The sequence below is a fragment of the Ascidia mentula genome, chromosome 8, assembly GCF_947561715.1.
Source record: "Ascidia mentula chromosome 8, kaAscMent1.1, whole genome shotgun sequence".
In the NCBI taxonomy this organism is placed as follows: domain Eukaryota; kingdom Metazoa; phylum Chordata; class Ascidiacea; order Phlebobranchia; family Ascidiidae; genus Ascidia; species Ascidia mentula.
In genome coordinates, this window is record NC_138573.1 from 7,123,565 (window position 1) to 7,140,758 (window position 17,194).

The window sequence follows — 17,194 nt, forward strand, 5'->3', positions numbered from 1 at the left end:
ATAGTTCAAAATATAGTGCTTAACAGTGTGTTGCGCCGATTGAAACTGCAAACATAAGAGTGTGTGACTTACATTTTACAAATGTTTGCGAATTCCCTTTCGGTTTGAGCTTACTATTTAGCACAATGTCTCCCACTAGTTGTTGGCGCAATAAATTGCCGGAGGTTCAGTTTTGTTGTATTTTTTTGGACTTTTTTTTAGCAACGGCAATATTTTTTGTGCTACCGAATAATTTGTTGCGTTGTTCATAGTATATCAAGGTCTTTTTGTATGACACATGGACTACACTTTTGTTGAAAAATGTTAAAGCAAGTTTAATATTATATATTTGTAGCTTAAAACTAGCAACAGCACGTTTCACAATCCCTTAATGTGGTTTTGATTTCCAGTTGACTAGGTTTTGCAATAAATTATCAAAGTAAAATGACCAAATAAATATTCAAGAAATCGCATGTGATTCTGTAGTTGTTTCCTGACATGTCGTGTATCTTTTCCATAGCATTGCAAGTTTGTTTTGAAAGATAATTATTAACGTTAACGAAAATAATCATACGCATACTAACTTACTGAAGAATGTTCTTTCAATTGTTTTGCTTTCGCAAGAATAAAGCGATTGGTAAGGGGGGTAATCAGATATCACTTTTGGTGTATTCGATTAACAATGGTAACCAAGACAGGCACTGACAAACAATTGGGCATAAAGTTACCTTGATTAAATTGTGTTTAATTGTTCATTGCGCCAATACCTGGTACCACAAGCAGTCTTAGAAAATAGTTCATCAGTGGTTTATATTTTTACCACCTACAAGCAAACGCAAGATAGCAAAAGTTTTCTGCGTGTTTTGTAACAACGTTTTCATAAGTATGTGTAGATATTCAGTAGTTTGAGCGTTGTCAGTAAAAACGCTGATAGTACTTAATTTGACTTTCAAGCATCGAAAATAGGATACGTTGTGGTATTCAAACGTTCTATGTATCATGCAGCTTTCAGTTAATGTCATTAATTCGCGTGCTGATCTTTTTTAAACGAGGAAACGAGAGAGGAAATTTCAATAAATGTATGAGAATTTGTGACTTGTTTAATAAAAACTAAAAACCTTTTTGTCAGGTAAACCATACACTCGTAGCAGGAAGTTTCTGTATAGTGTCCGTTTAGCGTGGAAATGAACGCGGACGATAATACCTCCGCCTCCAAAACCGACCCCTGCCCATTGCAGGGGGCCAAGCTAGTCGGTAACGTACAAGCAGGTGATACTGGCGAGGTCGGTGTAAACACACAAACAACAAACACTGCCGACAACAAAGACGTACATCACATAACGGGCGATGAATGGCGATATCCCGTGGCAGATGAATCGCCCACACCCGATCAATCCGCACTGGTGTCCGTCTCTTACGAAGCATTTGAAGGTGAATTCCTGGCCGAAGACTTCATCCACCGCGCGACACGAGATTTTGGTCAAACTGGGAAGGATGATGTAAGCTTCGTTTCATGTTTATCAGCTTATTATGGCTTATTGGCGAGATTAGCAAAGCGAGTATTGGCATTATTGCAGATCTATAGAAAACATATATTATGTGGCCATGCTTCAATAATCAATGAATATTTTGCCCTTTTATTTACGATTGGCGTAAAGTAACAATTTTCCAATCCGCGTATCACGACAGGTAAAAGAAGAAGACGAGAGCACTTGCGATGACGTAACCACCATACGCGAGTTTGAGGATACTGAAAATTTAACCAGTGGTTCACAAACAGACCGGTGTAGCTCAGACATGCCTCAGCGAGTGGCATCCAAACCGGAACACCGTTTCCAACCGGAAAACACATTCTTCGAACGTAAGGGTGTTTGGTATAAATTGGTAAACATTAAACAACACTGTTATACGAACTGTTGTGAGCAAGTCAACAAAGGATGAAAGCATTAACTTGGTTGTGTTAGATGTTGAAAAAAATCGAAGGCCGAAGTCGGCGGGCACCAGAAGAAGGCACAACTCTGCAAATCATCCTCGCGCGCCGTCTGACGACGAAGCTGCGAACCAGACGGATGATATACGTGCGGTAAACTAAAAAAAGGCGTTTTTATAAAAAGCAGTATCATGTATAACGTTTCAATTTGTCATTGGCTTTAGGTACTCAGCGCTTGCAAGAAAAGCAGCCTCAAAAAATATAACTCTACTGGCGATCTCAGCAATGCTGGAAGGATGGTAAGATATCGACAATAATTATCAGGGAAAACACAAAACCCTTTGTTTTTTTTGCAGAGTCCTGCTACGCGAAAGCGACTCTTGCCGGACTTGGCCACATGCAAGGTAACTTCTCCCACTAGTTGTTGGCGTAACCAAATAAACAAATATCTAAACTCCGTACACGTTCAATCCGATCGATTGGCTTCGTTAATAAATTACAATAACAGTTTTTAGGCAGTGCTCCAGCAAACTTGTATTCATGTTTATTTCTCCCTTAAGCGTTTGTCTCGAGACGACGCTGGATCTGAGTTTTCCTCGTCAGAAGAAGACCTGCGCATGCCCGAGACTCCAGGAGACCGACCGACGCTGGAAGCCCAGTTTAAATTGCTTTATCGGGAAAACGTAAAGTTGGACAGGGCGTATGGCGAACTACAGGTGAGCAGAATGTTTTTTGTTGTCGGGCTGTGCGCAAGCTTTAATAACGGTAAGCATACCTAACGTTTTCAATTAAACACGTTCGGCCAAAGGAAAAAGACATGTAGTATTCATTGGAGCGTTCTGCATTTTTTTAGCTTAATCAGTATAGTTGCAACATGATGGTCAGTATAGTGGCCACACGACGGTCAGTATAGTTGCCACATGATGTTATGTCACATCTCATTCAGGACAAAGTCAGATCGGAGAGTCCACGCATTTTATCAGCGCGTTACCTGAGCCCGCGGGAGTTACAATGGCAAGCGGAGAAAAAAGAGTTGAAACGAGAAATTAAACAAGTGAAGGAAGAGGTAACGCATATATGGAACTGCTTTACCACAGAAACTTTTCTACATAAGTAACAACACATATTGCATGACAGCTGGACGGACTTAAAACCTTTCATTCTCACGAAGACGTGTCGAAAGCAAGCGGCTCTCTCTCTCCACCTAGCGAGAAGACTGAATTGTATTTAAAAGAGAAACTTCAGGCACTGACTGATGTAAAGGTTCGTGTAGAAAACTACATTGTGTGTTAGCATAAAGACGTGAAAAAAAATTATTTGCTGTGAAATGTTAGGATGGTGAGATCACTCGGTTGAGCAACCAACTTGTATATTGGGTGGATCAAGTTAAACACAACAACGAACAAACAGATAAGCACAAGGTCAGTTGGTAAAGTGTTAAGAAAATGCAATTACTATACCTAAAACTCATTGTAACGCAATTATGGTGATTTTGGTCCTCAGACGAGCAGATAAGAACGCGTGCGCCAGACAAAGCACGCTAGTTTCAAACGAAAATTAATCTGAGACAAATTTGTCAACTAGCGTTTTGTGTTATTGCAAATTCTTGAGGATAAATCGCTGCATTCGCGTCCTCCTGGATCCGTCCCTAAGAATGGTTTAAGTCAATACCGGTAATCGGTTATACTAGTTTCGATCACTAGAAATATTAGGTCGTTTCGATAAAAAAAATTTTAAGCAAATTGTTGACAAAGATTATTTCAACGTTTCAACTTTCAACGTCAGTTTGTCATAAATAAAACTGTTCATTTAGAAACTAGATTTTAATCGCTTAGCATAAAAACCTCAGCGAATTTGAAAGTAGCAAAGAAAATATGCGCACTGCAAATCGTGACTGGTAGCTATAAGACAACAATCGGATGAGCGGTAGTCTGCGCGTGAAGCACCATTCAAGTGCGAACAACAATCGACCAAATCAGTGAGAATTCGAAGAGTGGCGAGTATGTGTAAACCCAGGCCATAGACAGAAGGATTTATCTTCCTCCAGAGAGAAAGTTGTCACGTAAACTAGTAGCGTAAACGGAACTAGTTTCAACAGTCACCACACTGTACAAAGACGTAACACAATGCTAGATATTTTCAAAGCCCGGCGCGCGAGATGTGTTTAAAAACCGTGCTGTTATTATTGTGCGGTGGCGAGTCGAACAGGCAGAGCTATCCCCAGGCAAACTTTGCGGCAGTTTTGTTTCGGCCAAGTGGCGTAATAAAGATTACAAATTGAGCAAACATTTAGCAACGCAGGAGAGGGGCCACTTGGTGTTTTATGTTTGTCAAAGCCGCAGCACGCCATTAGAGTTTATGCGGTTGCGAATAGCAACAGTTACGTTAGAGGCTGACAATTGTCGCAACACATTCGTGACTTTCACAGGTTAGTGAAGCAAGTAGTCGACATACCGTTGATCAATGCCTGAAAATTTTTTGAAAAGAAAATTGCGCGATATTTCCCCATGAGTGTGACGTAACAATAATGCGCTTGCTGACGAAAAGGCGCCGCAAAGAAAACAATGCCCAAGCACTCGCGCCACGATGTAAGTACAAAAATTTGAGTTTCAACAAATGTTGTTTCGTGGTCAAGAAATACCAGTGTTGCGGTTTCAGCGCAGACAACTTGTTTTCGTCATACAGTCTACTTAATGCGACACCTATTTGTTGGCAATTGTCTTCACGATACACTGGGGTGTAATATTTCCAGCCCTATATCATTTCATTAAAGCTAACGTTAAGTTGTTGAATACGCTGGTACATTGTGTAGTTCTTTGGCCATTGTTTGGCTATGATTACATGTAACGTTTGGCTAAAATTCTAACTTATATAACTTAGTTGTGCAGTTTGTGTACACTGTTTGTTATTCCGTAGGAACGAATCGCTGACTTGGAACAGTCGGAAGCATTGTTAAGATGCAAGATTATAAACCTCGAGGAACAACTAGCCACCTCACAGAAGCAACAATCTACGAAAGATCTGCAGATCAAGGATCTTGGCGATCACTGCAAAAAGCTCGAAGACAGCTTGGGTGAGAGTTTGGCGATTTTGGGGCTTAACTTCGCTGAGTTTTAAGTCGTATTTCAACCACATTGTCAGCCAAACTGTTTATCGAAACGACTAGCAATGACATTATCATTGACCTCATTAAGTAAAACTTTGAAAGTTCGAAAACTTTGAAAAAAATCAAATTGTGTGTACAGCTGTTATAGATGCAGAGAAGGCTCTCCTTGACGACCTTAAACGCGAAAATGGCAACATCAGAAACAAGCTTGCCTCATCCGAAAACGATAACAACGTTCTAGTTGGTAAACTAGCTCAGCTTGCAGAGCAGAACGCAAGTCTTGATATGAAGGTACGCTTTCCACTTCTCCTAACGTTCATTGGAAGTTGTCTAGGGCCTGTGTAAATATGAATAACCGTATAAGAATGCCGCTTATATTAATGGCTGATCTTCATTTGGTCGATGTTTAGCTTTCCAGTCAGAACAAGTCTGACTCGACACAGCAGGAAAAACTGAAGAAATCGGGTGATGAGATTTCCACCTTGAAAAACGAGTGCACAGCTCTTAGCGACAGGTTTTATGGCAAAACAGTTGTGTTTATCTTGGTGTTGTGGCAGTTCATGTTTTGTGTGAAAGTTGTGTGACTGACGCCGCTTGAATTTAAATTTTAGATGCTCAGCGCTCGAAGTTGTGAAATCGTGCCTGACGGAGCAAATTCGAAGCATGGAAGATGAGTTGAATAACGAAGCGAAAGAAGCAAACGAAAAGGTCAAGAAACTCAACCAGAAAATACGGTAAAAGTGTGTGTGTAGAGCTATGGAGACGTGGCTGTGCGCTAACATTTCTTACAAACAACGTGTTTGATTTCGAGTGGTTACCTTTCTGTTTATTTTGTTGGTAGGTCGCTGCAAAGTGAGAAGTCAGACCTGACCGAGTATAAGGAAAAATACGAGTCAGAACAGGAACTGAACGCCAACATGACGGAAAAACTCACTAAGCGGATATCTGACTTGCAGGTCATTTTAAGACTTCTATTAGGGATTTCCCATTTTTGTGTGTGTGATAGGACTTTAACACGGAGTTAAGATGTTGACGACAGGGACAACATGGACCACATTGTTTTAAACGCCGGTTGACAGTTTAATATTATGTCATTCATCACATTATTGACACACGCCATATATGGCAAAGTAGTATAGTGTATTAACTCGAAAACTTGGCGTGTAACGGTCAAGTAACCAAGTTTTGATGCGTGCCACGGGGTTGTCGGCCCTTGGTTTACATAATTAATTAGAGATTATTGATATCTGAATTATTTGGCAACTGATCTAAGTAACTGCCTATCGAAAAGCAAAGAGTTTGGCTTGCAGTCATTGGCACAAATTCAACTTGATACATTTGCTACTCCAGGACCACATTGAAACGCTCAAGTCACAACTGGACAACCAGAAACACAAAGTTGCATCATTTGACAAACTTCAGGAGCAGCTAGAGGTTGCAATATCGGAAAAATGTTCAATGGAGGCTGCATTACAACGCCAGCGCGCTGAAAAACAAAAGCTAGAAGCCAAGATGTCAGACCAACAGGTATGCGCTACGCAAGCTTGGATTTTGCTTGAACATAATTTCACCAACAAATGCAATGAAGTAATTGTTTTTTTGATTTATTTTGTTGCACATGCGAGCTTTGGTTTCGCCCAATTGAGAAGATGGTGATTTGCATGCCTGCGCTTTTGCTTTATGGCGTTTGCGTGCATTTAAACAGGAACAGCTTTCGGAGTCGTTTGAGCGAGCCAACGAGCAGCTGATGCTTGAGACGAATGAGATGGCGACACGTCAGCGCTCTCTGCTGGCTGAGGTACAAGCGCTCAGAATCAAGTCCAGCCTTCGTGGAGTGGACGCTCGTATTGGAGCCGACCTCAGACAGAGGCTAGGCGTAATTGTCGAACAATGCAGAGAAACTCTTCGGTCGATTCAGGCCAGTCGCCCCAAAAGCGAACAACGCGGTGTTTCCCCTGTACCTACACTTGCCCTCGGAGATTTGGCAGCCACCCCAAGAACGCCTTTCTCTGCCGACTTTAACGTCGACTTGCAAACAGCTGAGCTTTCTGAACGCGAACTTGACGAAATTCTATCGCGCACAGCGAAATCGGTGGACGGTTTAACATCGGAAGAGTTATATGAGCTACAGAACGACAGTCCGCGACTAGAAGGAGTTGGTACATTGGAGGATTTGAAGCGGTGCGCCGGAGAGTGTCACGTTATCGTAGAAACACTCGCGTGCGCATCAAATGCCTTTGTCCACCTCTGGTCGCAGGAGATTGAGAGTCAGCGTGAGATTGAAGATTTGATTAGGGAAAATGATGACCTCAGGTTATTTTGTGTTGTTGGTATTAGTTTTTTCTGACATAAACAAGTGAGTATTATACGTAACGCTACATTTTTAAATTCTCAGGAAACGCCAACACCATGGCCAAGAGAGCGAACCTTGCGAAGCAAACGAAAACAACAATGAAGCAAAACAACTTTCAGAAGACTTACGTGTCGCGATGGAGTCTTTGGAGAAGAAAAACACTCAAATGGTGCAATCCGAAGAAGAAAATAATAAACTAAAATGTCTTGTGCGACAAGAAGAGGAAAAATGCAGAGTCTTCGAACTGGAACGCGATAAGATAAAGAGTGATTTTGATCTTTCGAAGCAAGTTGAGGAAGAGTTGAAAAGCCAACTCTCCGACACTCAGGACATCTGCGATCAGCTTGTGTCCCGGATGCAAAAAGTCCAGGAGGAGAAGGCCGAGTTAATAATGGCACAACAGAAGGTTCACTCGGATTCAGGCCAGGCTGAAATGGAGGAGTTGCGAGAGAGTTTGCGTAAGCTACAGCATGAAAACTCTTCACTCCGCGCAAAACTAAAGGAAGAAAGATCTAAGACCGAGTCAGAGCTTTCGGGTCGCTTGGAAGAGATTGAAGATCTGCGAGTGAAACTCGACGAGTCACAAAAGGCGGAGGCGAACCTGAGAAAAAGTTTGGATGAAACACAACTGGCTGGTGAGGAGCTGATAAAACGCGTCCAGGTCATCCAGGAAGAGAAGTTTAAGATGCTGGAGCAGAACAAAATAGAAACCGAAGATCTACGGAAGTTATTGTCGTCGAGAGATGACTCGTTTCAAAGCTTGGAAGAGGAAAAATCAGCTCTCACAGAAAAGAACCTTAAACTAATAAAAGATATCGAAAACCTTGAAGAAGGGAATGAAAACCATGTGGAAATGCTTCTTGCTAACGACGCCACGATAGCAGACCTTCAGCATTCTCTCGATCAGGCGGAGAAAGAAGTTGTAGAGCTGAATGGTCGCATGGAAATGATGAAAAAAGATGGGAAGACAGCTGAGGCTGCAGAGATTAGCGAGTTAAAAGAGAAGCTTGAAGGGTTGAACAACGCATTGAAACAGTCCAACGAGCAGTCGGAACACAATGAAAGGTACTAATGTTGCATTTAAACGTTAGTAGTTTTATGTAATTCTAAGAATTTTAAGATTTGTTTTGTTTATTTCTATTTTGCAAACCGTTGAAAGCAAAAATTCACACAAAATAAATTCAATCAAACGTAAAAGTCATAAATTTCGCCTAAAAATCCATAAAATAAGTTCTGCGAAATTTTTGTCACTGTATAGTTTTTGCGTTAGGTTGCGTGAACAACTGCAATGCGACGTGGATCAATCAGCGGAGACGTTCAAGGTTTACAAAGAACAAACAGAAGCAACAACTACAGCTTTTGAACAGGAAATTGAAACTCTAAGGTATCGATCTTGCGTTGAAGTTTTTGAAAAGATGTCAAATTGGTTCTTATCGATATTACAATTCAGGTCCTCCAATGAGCAACTGACGGAGGAAGCGAACTCGGCAAACGCAAAACTTGAGACGGCGGCAGATAAATCCACAGCGACGGAAGAGGAAAAAGAAGAGCGAGCGATAAGTTTGGAACAACAAATCGAAACGCAGGAACAGGAAACTAAGGGACTTCAGGAGTTACTAACATCCGCCGAAAAGAAAATAGAAAGCATATCGGAAGAATTAAACGATAAGCTGATAGCATTTGCGGAACTGCAGTCAAGCTATGACGGAATAGTTAAAAGCCTGGAAGAATCAGAAAGCGAAAACCGGAGTCTGGAGCGGATTATTGAAAAACTGCAGAGCATGCAGGGAGAGGAAGATCGAAATATCATCCAAGGCAGCGACGAGGAAGAACAAAAGAAGCTGAAAGACGAGCTTAGTCACGCGAACGAACAATTACGCGAAACGGAAAATCGTATTCACTCTTTAAAGGAGGAAAATTCACGGCTACAAGAAGAGGTTGCCAAACTCCTAGAAACAAGTCAATTGCGACACGCATCATGTGACCAAGCAATTCAATGCTTAATGACGCGCGACGAGCCCGCGGACAAGTTGTCGACCAGCGATTACCAGAGTAACGCGTTTACTGGAGAAGTTGAGTGGGAAACTGAACGACGCTCGAAATTCGAGGGCGATGTGGTTGCGCCGGGGAAACAGTTATCGATCCCTCCCGAGCAACAAACTGTCGCTAACCCGCCAGCTCGCACTTCGTCGTATGCGCAGGCTTCAGATGTGAGCGGCTCGAATAAAACCATGGAAGATCTGATTGATTTTGACAGTGAAGTCGACGCTGTCGTTGAAGTATCTCCTCCAGAGGCGTCGCCGTTTAGTACCTCGGACGAGCCTAGTTTAGTGTCAGCTGGCAACCTAAGCGCAACTGAATCAAACCAGTTGCTACTTGAACCTGCAGTTCAGCAAATAGGGCCTTGTGAAAAGCAGTGTACGGATTCTAAAGAAGAACCGATGTTGAAATTCCGTGAGGACAACTACGTGCAAAAGCTGCGCCAAGACAATGAGCGGCTTGCGGCGATGCTCCGCGTCGCACAGGAAAATGCGGACGGCAAGGAAGCACTGCAGGTACAGCGGCGTGTTCGCCGCATCCGTAAGCGCGTGCGTCTTACTGCACGGTACATCACGTTGCTCGAAACTTTGTTTGCCAACATCGAGCCTTGTCATAGTGGCTTGTAACTACTTTATCAACGGTAGAAAGTGTGACCATTAACCGTTTCCCGTGGATTTGATATGTGGAAATTTCATTTGCTTCCTTCAAATGGATTTGTTTGTGTGTGGCTTGAGGCAAGTGTTTGGCCTGTATTGCTTTAGCGCCGTTTTTGCTGCATGGGTATAGAAGTTAAAAATGATTTGCCAGACTTGAAACCTAATCACGCTCAACCGATGCATGAAAGTGTGTCGCGGATTTGCTTTATCATTTTGCATGACGAAATGCCTACCTACACAACCATTTGTATTAATCAGTAACAATAATTATTTAAAACCTCTTAGATCTGCATGTCTGTGAATAATTTGCTTGCGGTATGGCATTTTCTCCTATTTGTTAAACAAACCCTTAATATCATTTGAACAGGATCAGATGCTTGAATATCAAAAGATGGTCAGTGATCTTCGCGCGAAACTGAGCGAGGCGGAAAACCATATCCAGAGTGGAACTGAATCCGACCCTGAAGCAATTCTGCAGGAGAGAAGGACTCAACACGAGGAGGACAAACGCGAAATCGAACGACTTTGTGTACGTTGGTAGTTCAGTTGTTAGACCTGACACTTTGCAAAGAGATTTACTGACCAAAAGGGATGACGCGTTACACAATTAATTTATAACCAAATTTCATTCATTTGTATGGCAAACTATAGTTTAACCAGTGAGGACATAATGAAAAACAAAGATTTGCTACTACCTGCCAAGTCATTTTACACTATACTCCCAATCATAATCTTTTGTTTTTAGGCTCAGCTTCTCGACGCCGACTGTACGATTGTAGCATGCAAAAACAAAATAGAATACGAAGAGAAGGTTATCAACGACCTACGAGTGGCCATCGACGGCCTTCATTCTGAATGTGACAAGTACAAAAAGAAACGTAAACTACCAGACCACCCAGCTATCGAGAATGCGATGATGCACCTGAGACAGAAAAGGTACCTGATACACAGACAGTTGCCTAAAACAAATATTGCAAAAATAACTCTATATGCGTAAATGAGAGTTTGATTTCTATGAATCGCCTGTGTCTCTATGGCTGACAGAGACTCAGTAACGGATCAATGCAGAAAATATCATTTTCTATATGCGTAACAGTGAAGTTATGCCATGCTTACGCATAGCAAGTCGGGAAAAGTGGCTGATCCAGCTTGGCTGCAATGCCTTGGCTGCGAAGCCTGTGAACCTATATGCGTAACATTTGGTTTAATCCGTGTTGTTATACAAACGCTCAAAGCACCTCTACTACTTTAATATATTTACCACCAGACTCACCACTTCATCACCAGCATCCCTGGCTTCCCAGCTACGACCGACTTCAGCGTCCTCAGCATGTTCGTTGAGTGAAAAGGAAACATTGCCTTTCGATGAAGTTATAGCTTACCTCTGTGACGATTACGCTGACGGGAAGGTACATCACGTGTCTGAGATCAGTACAATTTAAATCCTAATCGGTTTAAACGGGTCGATCGATAAGGATTACTCACTAATGTGACCATGCCACTCACGCAATAATATTAGCATTGTTATGCAGTGACGGTAAGAGGATGCAGTCTTGTGTTCCATTTATTTTACTGTTTGTGAAGTTGTGAAAATGCATGTTAGTTTGAGCTTTACATGCAAGTGCTTTAATGGGCAAACAAATATTAAATTGATTTCAACCTGATTTAAAATCTAGGAAGAAATAGAAAGGCTAACGACTGAGTTAGAGGATTCCAAAGATCTTCTTCAATCGTTGAAAAAGCGAAATCAAGACCTTGAAAGAGAGGTGGTTTTTATTATTTATTTAGTTTACCTTTCGCTGTTCGATGTAAACACAAGTTAATATTCCTTCCGACTGACAGGCATTGGATTTGGAGGAAAAACTCCAAGAAACTCACCGAAATTTGGCGGTAAAAGAGGATGAATGGTCGGAAACACAAAAGCTTCTTACGATGAATGAAGCAAACTCAAAGGAAAGTCTCAGAAGGTAGGTTTGTATCCTTGAAACTTTAAACACGTGAAAGGCGTAAGAACTGCAAAATGTCATATGTCGAAAATTCCCGCTTAAAAGTTTAAATTTATCTCTTCAATATTCGAAACATGTGACTTTGTGAGCAGCAAGGAGGAGGATATCGAAAAGCTGGAGGAGCGAATACAATCGCTTAACTTCGACATTAAAGAAAAGGTCCAAGAAGTTCGTCGTCTAGAAGAGAAAACCGAAACCACCAACGAACAACACGACGCGAAAATTTCACAAATGGAGAAGAAACTGATGAATCTTACAGCTGCAATGGACAGAAAGGTAACATGCTATTAGCTTTTTACTTAAAAGGGTTTAGATTTTAAAAGCATTTTCCTGTGTGTTTTCCGTAACCATTATGCGACATCTTACACCACACTTGTGGCTTTATTCTATCACGGTTAGAACACTAAAAGTGAAGCACTGAATCGTTTACTATTGAGTTCAAGAGGCCTTGCTAAACTGTGTGTATTGGACAATGAGCTTAAGTGCGCTACAAATCCTTAAGACGACGCGGTGTACTTCCGAAAGTGCCACTTGGACACTCGCCGGAGAAACCGCGCATCTCCGTCATACTTGCGGCATAAGTTCATGTGCTTATGGTTTTTGACAATTTGAGTGGGATATTAGTGCCATGTTGTTGCTTTAGCGGTGCAATGTTATTTTTTGACATTAGTCATTATATCGACACCTAAACAAAAAGCGCTGTTTGATTTGGCCACCGATCAACAAATGTCTATTTCTTCAAGGCGGAGGAGAATGACCTTCTCTCATCAGAAACAAGAGAACTGAAACGAACAAATCACGAGGTCAAGTTGCTTTTGGAAAAAAAGGACGAAGAAATGAAGACGATGCGGGAGGAGAGACAAAAGGAAGAGGAAAATCTACGGAAATCGTTAAATTCTTTACAAGATAAATATACAGGTGGCGAAGATCTGTACAAACGTTGGTCCCGCGATAACATTCAAAAAGTCAGCTTAACTATTATGACCGCTAGGGAAAAATTGTGTGATGGTGTGGTCTTATCTTAAAGGTATTTTCTCTTTCGCTGTTCGTAGAAAAATGTGACGATGAAATTGCTTTGAACAAAACTCTGCATTTCCGTCAAAACGAAATCGACCAATTAAAGGAAGCCGCTCGAAACCTCGAAGAAACGGAAAATCAGCTGAAAGCTTCGTTGCAACTAAATGGTAAAACTTTCTTAACACCCAGCTTTCGTCCATCTTTTACAATTATAAAGGGTCATTTTCTCAAACAGAACAAAGTCTATCAAATCTGAACAATCAACTGAGTGACAGAGAGGAGCGAATTGAAACCTTGAGTGCCAGATTGGACAAGTTGCAAGAAACAGAGGGGGCGCTGAGGAGCACGATGGAAAGCGCCGACGAAATTATTGCTGAGAGGGAACAGCGACACCAAGAGGAAGTGGAGGAACTCAAGGATGGATTAAACAAGTAAATTGTTTTCTGGCATCATACTGGTACGGATTAGTTTACTTTAAAAACTTTGAGCAGGACTTTGTCGGAGGCTAATAGAGCAAAGATGAGCAGCGAAGAGTTGCAAGAGGAAATCATCCTTCTCGAAGAGAAGAACCAGTCGCTGGAGAACGAAATCGAGGAGATGAGGAAAGAAGAGCGCGACTGTGCAAACGACATGGAGACTCTGGAGGTTGTTAAAACTGTGCTAATGTCGTGATTCTTACCAGTTACCATATGCAACGGCTCTTTCCATAAGCAAAAACATACGAACCCAATTTTATCCTATATGGTTGAAAAGAACGTAAATAAAAAAAAAACATTTTTTATCCCGTGCATATATAACTTATTTACCAGATGGAACGCGAGCTTATGAACACAAGCCTTAACAACGCTAGGGAAGAAACCCAAGAGGCTCGCGACAAAAGCAATGATCTCGCTCTTACCGTTGACGAACTCAACGATATAATTGATGAAATGCAAGCGACTATTGACCAACTGAACGCCCAGGTGGTGGCGCTACGGAGCGAGTGCGACCAGTTGACTTCAGACGCGCAGCAGGAGAGGATGGAAGCAGCGGAATTAAGGGAGGATAACCAGGTTTTAAAGGAACAACTGCAGAAACTGCGCTCATCCACCTCGACCGGGTCGGCGACTCCACATGCCCAAAGACCCGTTGAAACTGCTAATGGCGAACAGACGGAAAGGTAATTGGTTTTGGAAATTGAATTGCTTCAAACCTCGTGGATTGATTTGATTGTACTATTAATATTGAAACTGTTGCGATGGTAACGAGCAAACTGAAAGAGGTCACAAAAAATTTGGGAAGTACTGGATTAAATAACTTGTCTACAGCTAGTCAACAACTTGTCATACGAGCCAAACTTCCTGTGAAGGTTAATATTTAATTTGTAATCAGTGTACGACTACTCAAACAAACAACTAAAACATGTCGATGACGTAATCAGTGCGTCTATATTCGTACTTAACCAATACAGTTCACAGTCTCGTGTTTTCCATTGAAATATCTCGAGAGTAAAATCATTTAGGCACGCGTGCAAGTGCTTACTCAAGAAATCAAGTAAAAGGTCATTTATGAAATCTGATCCCACAAAAAAAAATTGATTTTCCTTTTCCAGACTTGAAGAAGAGATTTGTCTCCTGCGAGAAGGTCTTGCTCAGGCTCAAAAGCTCATTCACTCGCTAAGAATTGACAAGGAGCATCTAGAACAGGAAGTGACGCGAATGCAGACCGACAGCGCTCGCGGTTCACTGCAGTGGACGGATGGCGCTGCCGACAACACATATGACGTCAGCGATCGTGATGTATCAACCATGCACAGTGAAGAAGTCAAGATCCCAGAGGAAACAAAAATACAAGTAAAATCAAAATGAGTGACAAACACTTTCCTTCTGATATCGGTGACTGAAAAACATGCAGGAGATTGAAATATTTTCGATACACTCCGAAATGTTATTCCATGTAAACTTCATTTCAACGAAGTTAGGTTTCGTTTATTTATGTCAGCATTCTGCTCAGTTAACGCAATAACATGACGCAAGACAGTCAGGCAATTTGTTGCCAATTATTGCAGAGGAAACGTAACGTCCTGCTGTATAGGGTTTTACAAAAAAGCACGAATTATGAAGGCCAACAAAACGCACTGTCCCTTTTAAGATTTAGTTCAGTTTCTTTTGTTTATTTAACAGGAAGATTCAATCTCTCTTCGCTCTGAAAACGAAGCCTTACGTTGCAAGATCGCATCTCTGGAAGACAGTCTGAACGAGATGACCGAAAGGTTGGTTCCCAAACTGGAGTTAGGAAGTATTGCCGAAAGCGAGCCGAAGCAACGGCATGATGACGACACTGGTCGTTACCTGGATGACTGCGACGTGGACACAGCTCGCGTTATCGATCACGAGGAGGTGGTCGAAAGCTTGAAAGAGAAACTACGCGCATCTGAGGACGCGGCCACCAAACTTTTGTTGCAGGTTGGTTTACCCTAATGTTGACCATAAATCGTTTGTTATATGCACAGGGTCCTATTTGTAGTTTGGTATATTTTTCGTCTCAGAGGCATAGCTTGACCAGAAGTTTTAGATGGGACCAAATATTTTATAGACGTGTAAAGGTTTTTGGTTTTATCGCCGCAGTAATTCATGGATTCAACAAAGTCTATAGTTTAAAAAAATATATTTTTATATAAACTGTGGAAATTTGGAGTAACCCAAGCTTATAGGAAATCTTTATCATAGACTTGGTCACTTATTTTAAGTCGTTTTTAGTATCATTTACTGTCCATTGGGTCAGAGCCGGATCGGTTTTTCATTTACAACCTTTTTGTAAATGTCGAGTTTGGGCTTGTGTAAATGGTGATGTACCAGACAAAATCTCGCTAGTGTGATGAAGAAAATATCAATTCAAGAACAAACCGTTTTGAATGACACCTGTGTGTATGTGTAACAAGGGGGTGTAAGGCAAAGAGCAGCTCATATTCTCCAAACTTCCGAATATCAGGGTTAGTTTAGCCAACACTCGAAATGTTTTTCTCCCGGGAACTCCCACTTGTTCAAACGCTCCAAGCATTTGTGGTTGACGTTCGTTTGTGGTTTAAATCCAGAAAACAAACTAGAAACGTAATACGTTGACCCACGGCCTGATGGGCAGTATTTGAAAGTTATATCATGCCTAGAAGCAACAGTAGCAAACTAGTAGGTTACATTCTTGAAATATCGTTCTATAATGCACCTATTTGAATGGCGCCATGCGTCAGATTTTATAAATGTCGATCAGCTTTATACCAGACCAAGCTAGCCGAAACTTGTCGGCTTTAACAAACATTGATTTAAGTAAGTGTTTATTTGCTTGTACGTGCTCTGGTTTCTTAAAAACAACTCTGTTCGACCTTGATTAAAAACTGAAGTCGTCCTTTGGGTTGTATCAAAATAGTAAGCTGGAAAAGGTCACAATGGATAGTTGGAGGCCAATCTTATCTAAAACTCGTCTTTGTTTAGGCCGTAAAAGAATTTAGTTACCGTTGCTATGGTTGCAGCAATCGCATAGCGAAGTAAATGGCGAACCCACGCTAAGGAATGACCATTTTATAGCCAATATAGTTCTGTTTCGCGTGGAATAAAACATCTTACAGCGACGGTGACAAACAAAGCGCGTGTTGACACAGATCCGAAGCGCGTCGTGTAAGTACACAATCGGATCCCGAGCATCTCGAAAACCTTCACATGGGCAAGTATTTTACGATTCCGCTTTGGCCACAGCAGGGGTGACTATAGTGTATGTAGTATAGTCGTAGGTTAAACGGAGCATGGCAATTAATCTAGTGGAGATGTAGGTACAAGAAATGGAAGAAGAATCGGGATCCCTGCGCGAGAGAGTCCAGGAGCTCGCCAAGCAGAATGACGACATGCAGAGCGAGTTTTTTGGAGCAATTCACGACAACTTTCAGACTCAGGTGCTCGCGGATTTTCCAGCCACTTTTTTGCTAGTTTCGTTAGTGTCGATGCATGCTACATTAAAAAAAGGGCCAACTTATATGCAAAAAAATTTGTACAAGAAAAAAAAACGCCAGTTATTTCCCCCATTGCGTTCAAATAAGAATCCAAATTTAGATTCTCAGTTTAAATTTTTCATAAAATT

The 17,194-nt window shown here is 41.6% G+C and overlaps 1 protein-coding gene across 5 annotated transcripts in view; it reads left to right on the forward strand.

The window, feature by feature from the left end:
* The first annotated feature begins 1,355 nt into the window (after window positions 1-1,355).
* LOC145912411 (uncharacterized) overlaps window positions 1,356-17,194 on the forward strand; it is a 30,390-nt gene continuing 14,551 nt past the window's right edge. For 3 of the 5 annotated variants that reach the window (XM_082999867.1, XM_082999868.1, XM_082999869.1), the window contains exons 1-33: window positions 1,356-1,478; window positions 1,669-1,840; window positions 1,944-2,062; window positions 2,134-2,208; window positions 2,266-2,313; window positions 2,470-2,625; window positions 2,856-2,975; window positions 3,047-3,172; window positions 3,244-3,330; window positions 4,826-4,982; window positions 5,155-5,306; window positions 5,426-5,529; window positions 5,627-5,749; window positions 5,857-5,971; window positions 6,366-6,542; window positions 6,721-7,328; window positions 7,411-8,433; window positions 8,639-8,752; window positions 8,819-9,923; window positions 10,432-10,593; window positions 10,810-11,000; window positions 11,332-11,473; window positions 11,741-11,830; window positions 11,907-12,031; window positions 12,163-12,346; window positions 12,814-12,988; window positions 13,123-13,254; window positions 13,323-13,518; window positions 13,579-13,732; window positions 13,897-14,246; window positions 14,679-14,919; window positions 15,250-15,531; window positions 16,890-17,009. In XM_082999867.1, the coding sequence (XP_082855993.1) occupies window positions 1,777-1,840; window positions 1,944-2,062; window positions 2,134-2,208; window positions 2,266-2,313; window positions 2,470-2,625; window positions 2,856-2,975; window positions 3,047-3,172; window positions 3,244-3,330; window positions 4,826-4,982; window positions 5,155-5,306; window positions 5,426-5,529; window positions 5,627-5,749; window positions 5,857-5,971; window positions 6,366-6,542; window positions 6,721-7,328; window positions 7,411-8,433; window positions 8,639-8,752; window positions 8,819-9,923; window positions 10,432-10,593; window positions 10,810-11,000; window positions 11,332-11,473; window positions 11,741-11,830; window positions 11,907-12,031; window positions 12,163-12,346; window positions 12,814-12,988; window positions 13,123-13,254; window positions 13,323-13,518; window positions 13,579-13,732; window positions 13,897-14,246; window positions 14,679-14,919; window positions 15,250-15,531; window positions 16,890-17,009 (7,017 nt within the window). In that variant the 5' untranslated portion in view covers window positions 1,356-1,478; window positions 1,669-1,776. Of the gene's footprint in view, window positions 1,479-1,668; window positions 1,841-1,943; window positions 2,063-2,133; window positions 2,209-2,265; window positions 2,314-2,469; window positions 2,626-2,855; window positions 2,976-3,046; window positions 3,173-3,243; window positions 3,331-4,420; window positions 4,498-4,825; window positions 4,983-5,154; window positions 5,307-5,425; window positions 5,530-5,626; window positions 5,750-5,856; window positions 5,972-6,365; window positions 6,543-6,720; window positions 7,329-7,410; window positions 8,434-8,638; window positions 8,753-8,818; window positions 9,924-10,431; window positions 10,594-10,809; window positions 11,001-11,331; window positions 11,474-11,740; window positions 11,831-11,906; window positions 12,032-12,162; window positions 12,347-12,813; window positions 12,989-13,122; window positions 13,255-13,322; window positions 13,519-13,578; window positions 13,733-13,896; window positions 14,247-14,678; window positions 14,920-15,249; window positions 15,532-16,889; window positions 17,010-17,194 lie in introns of those variants that run through there. The other 2 variants (XM_082999871.1, XM_082999870.1) reach the window with 2 other exon arrangements.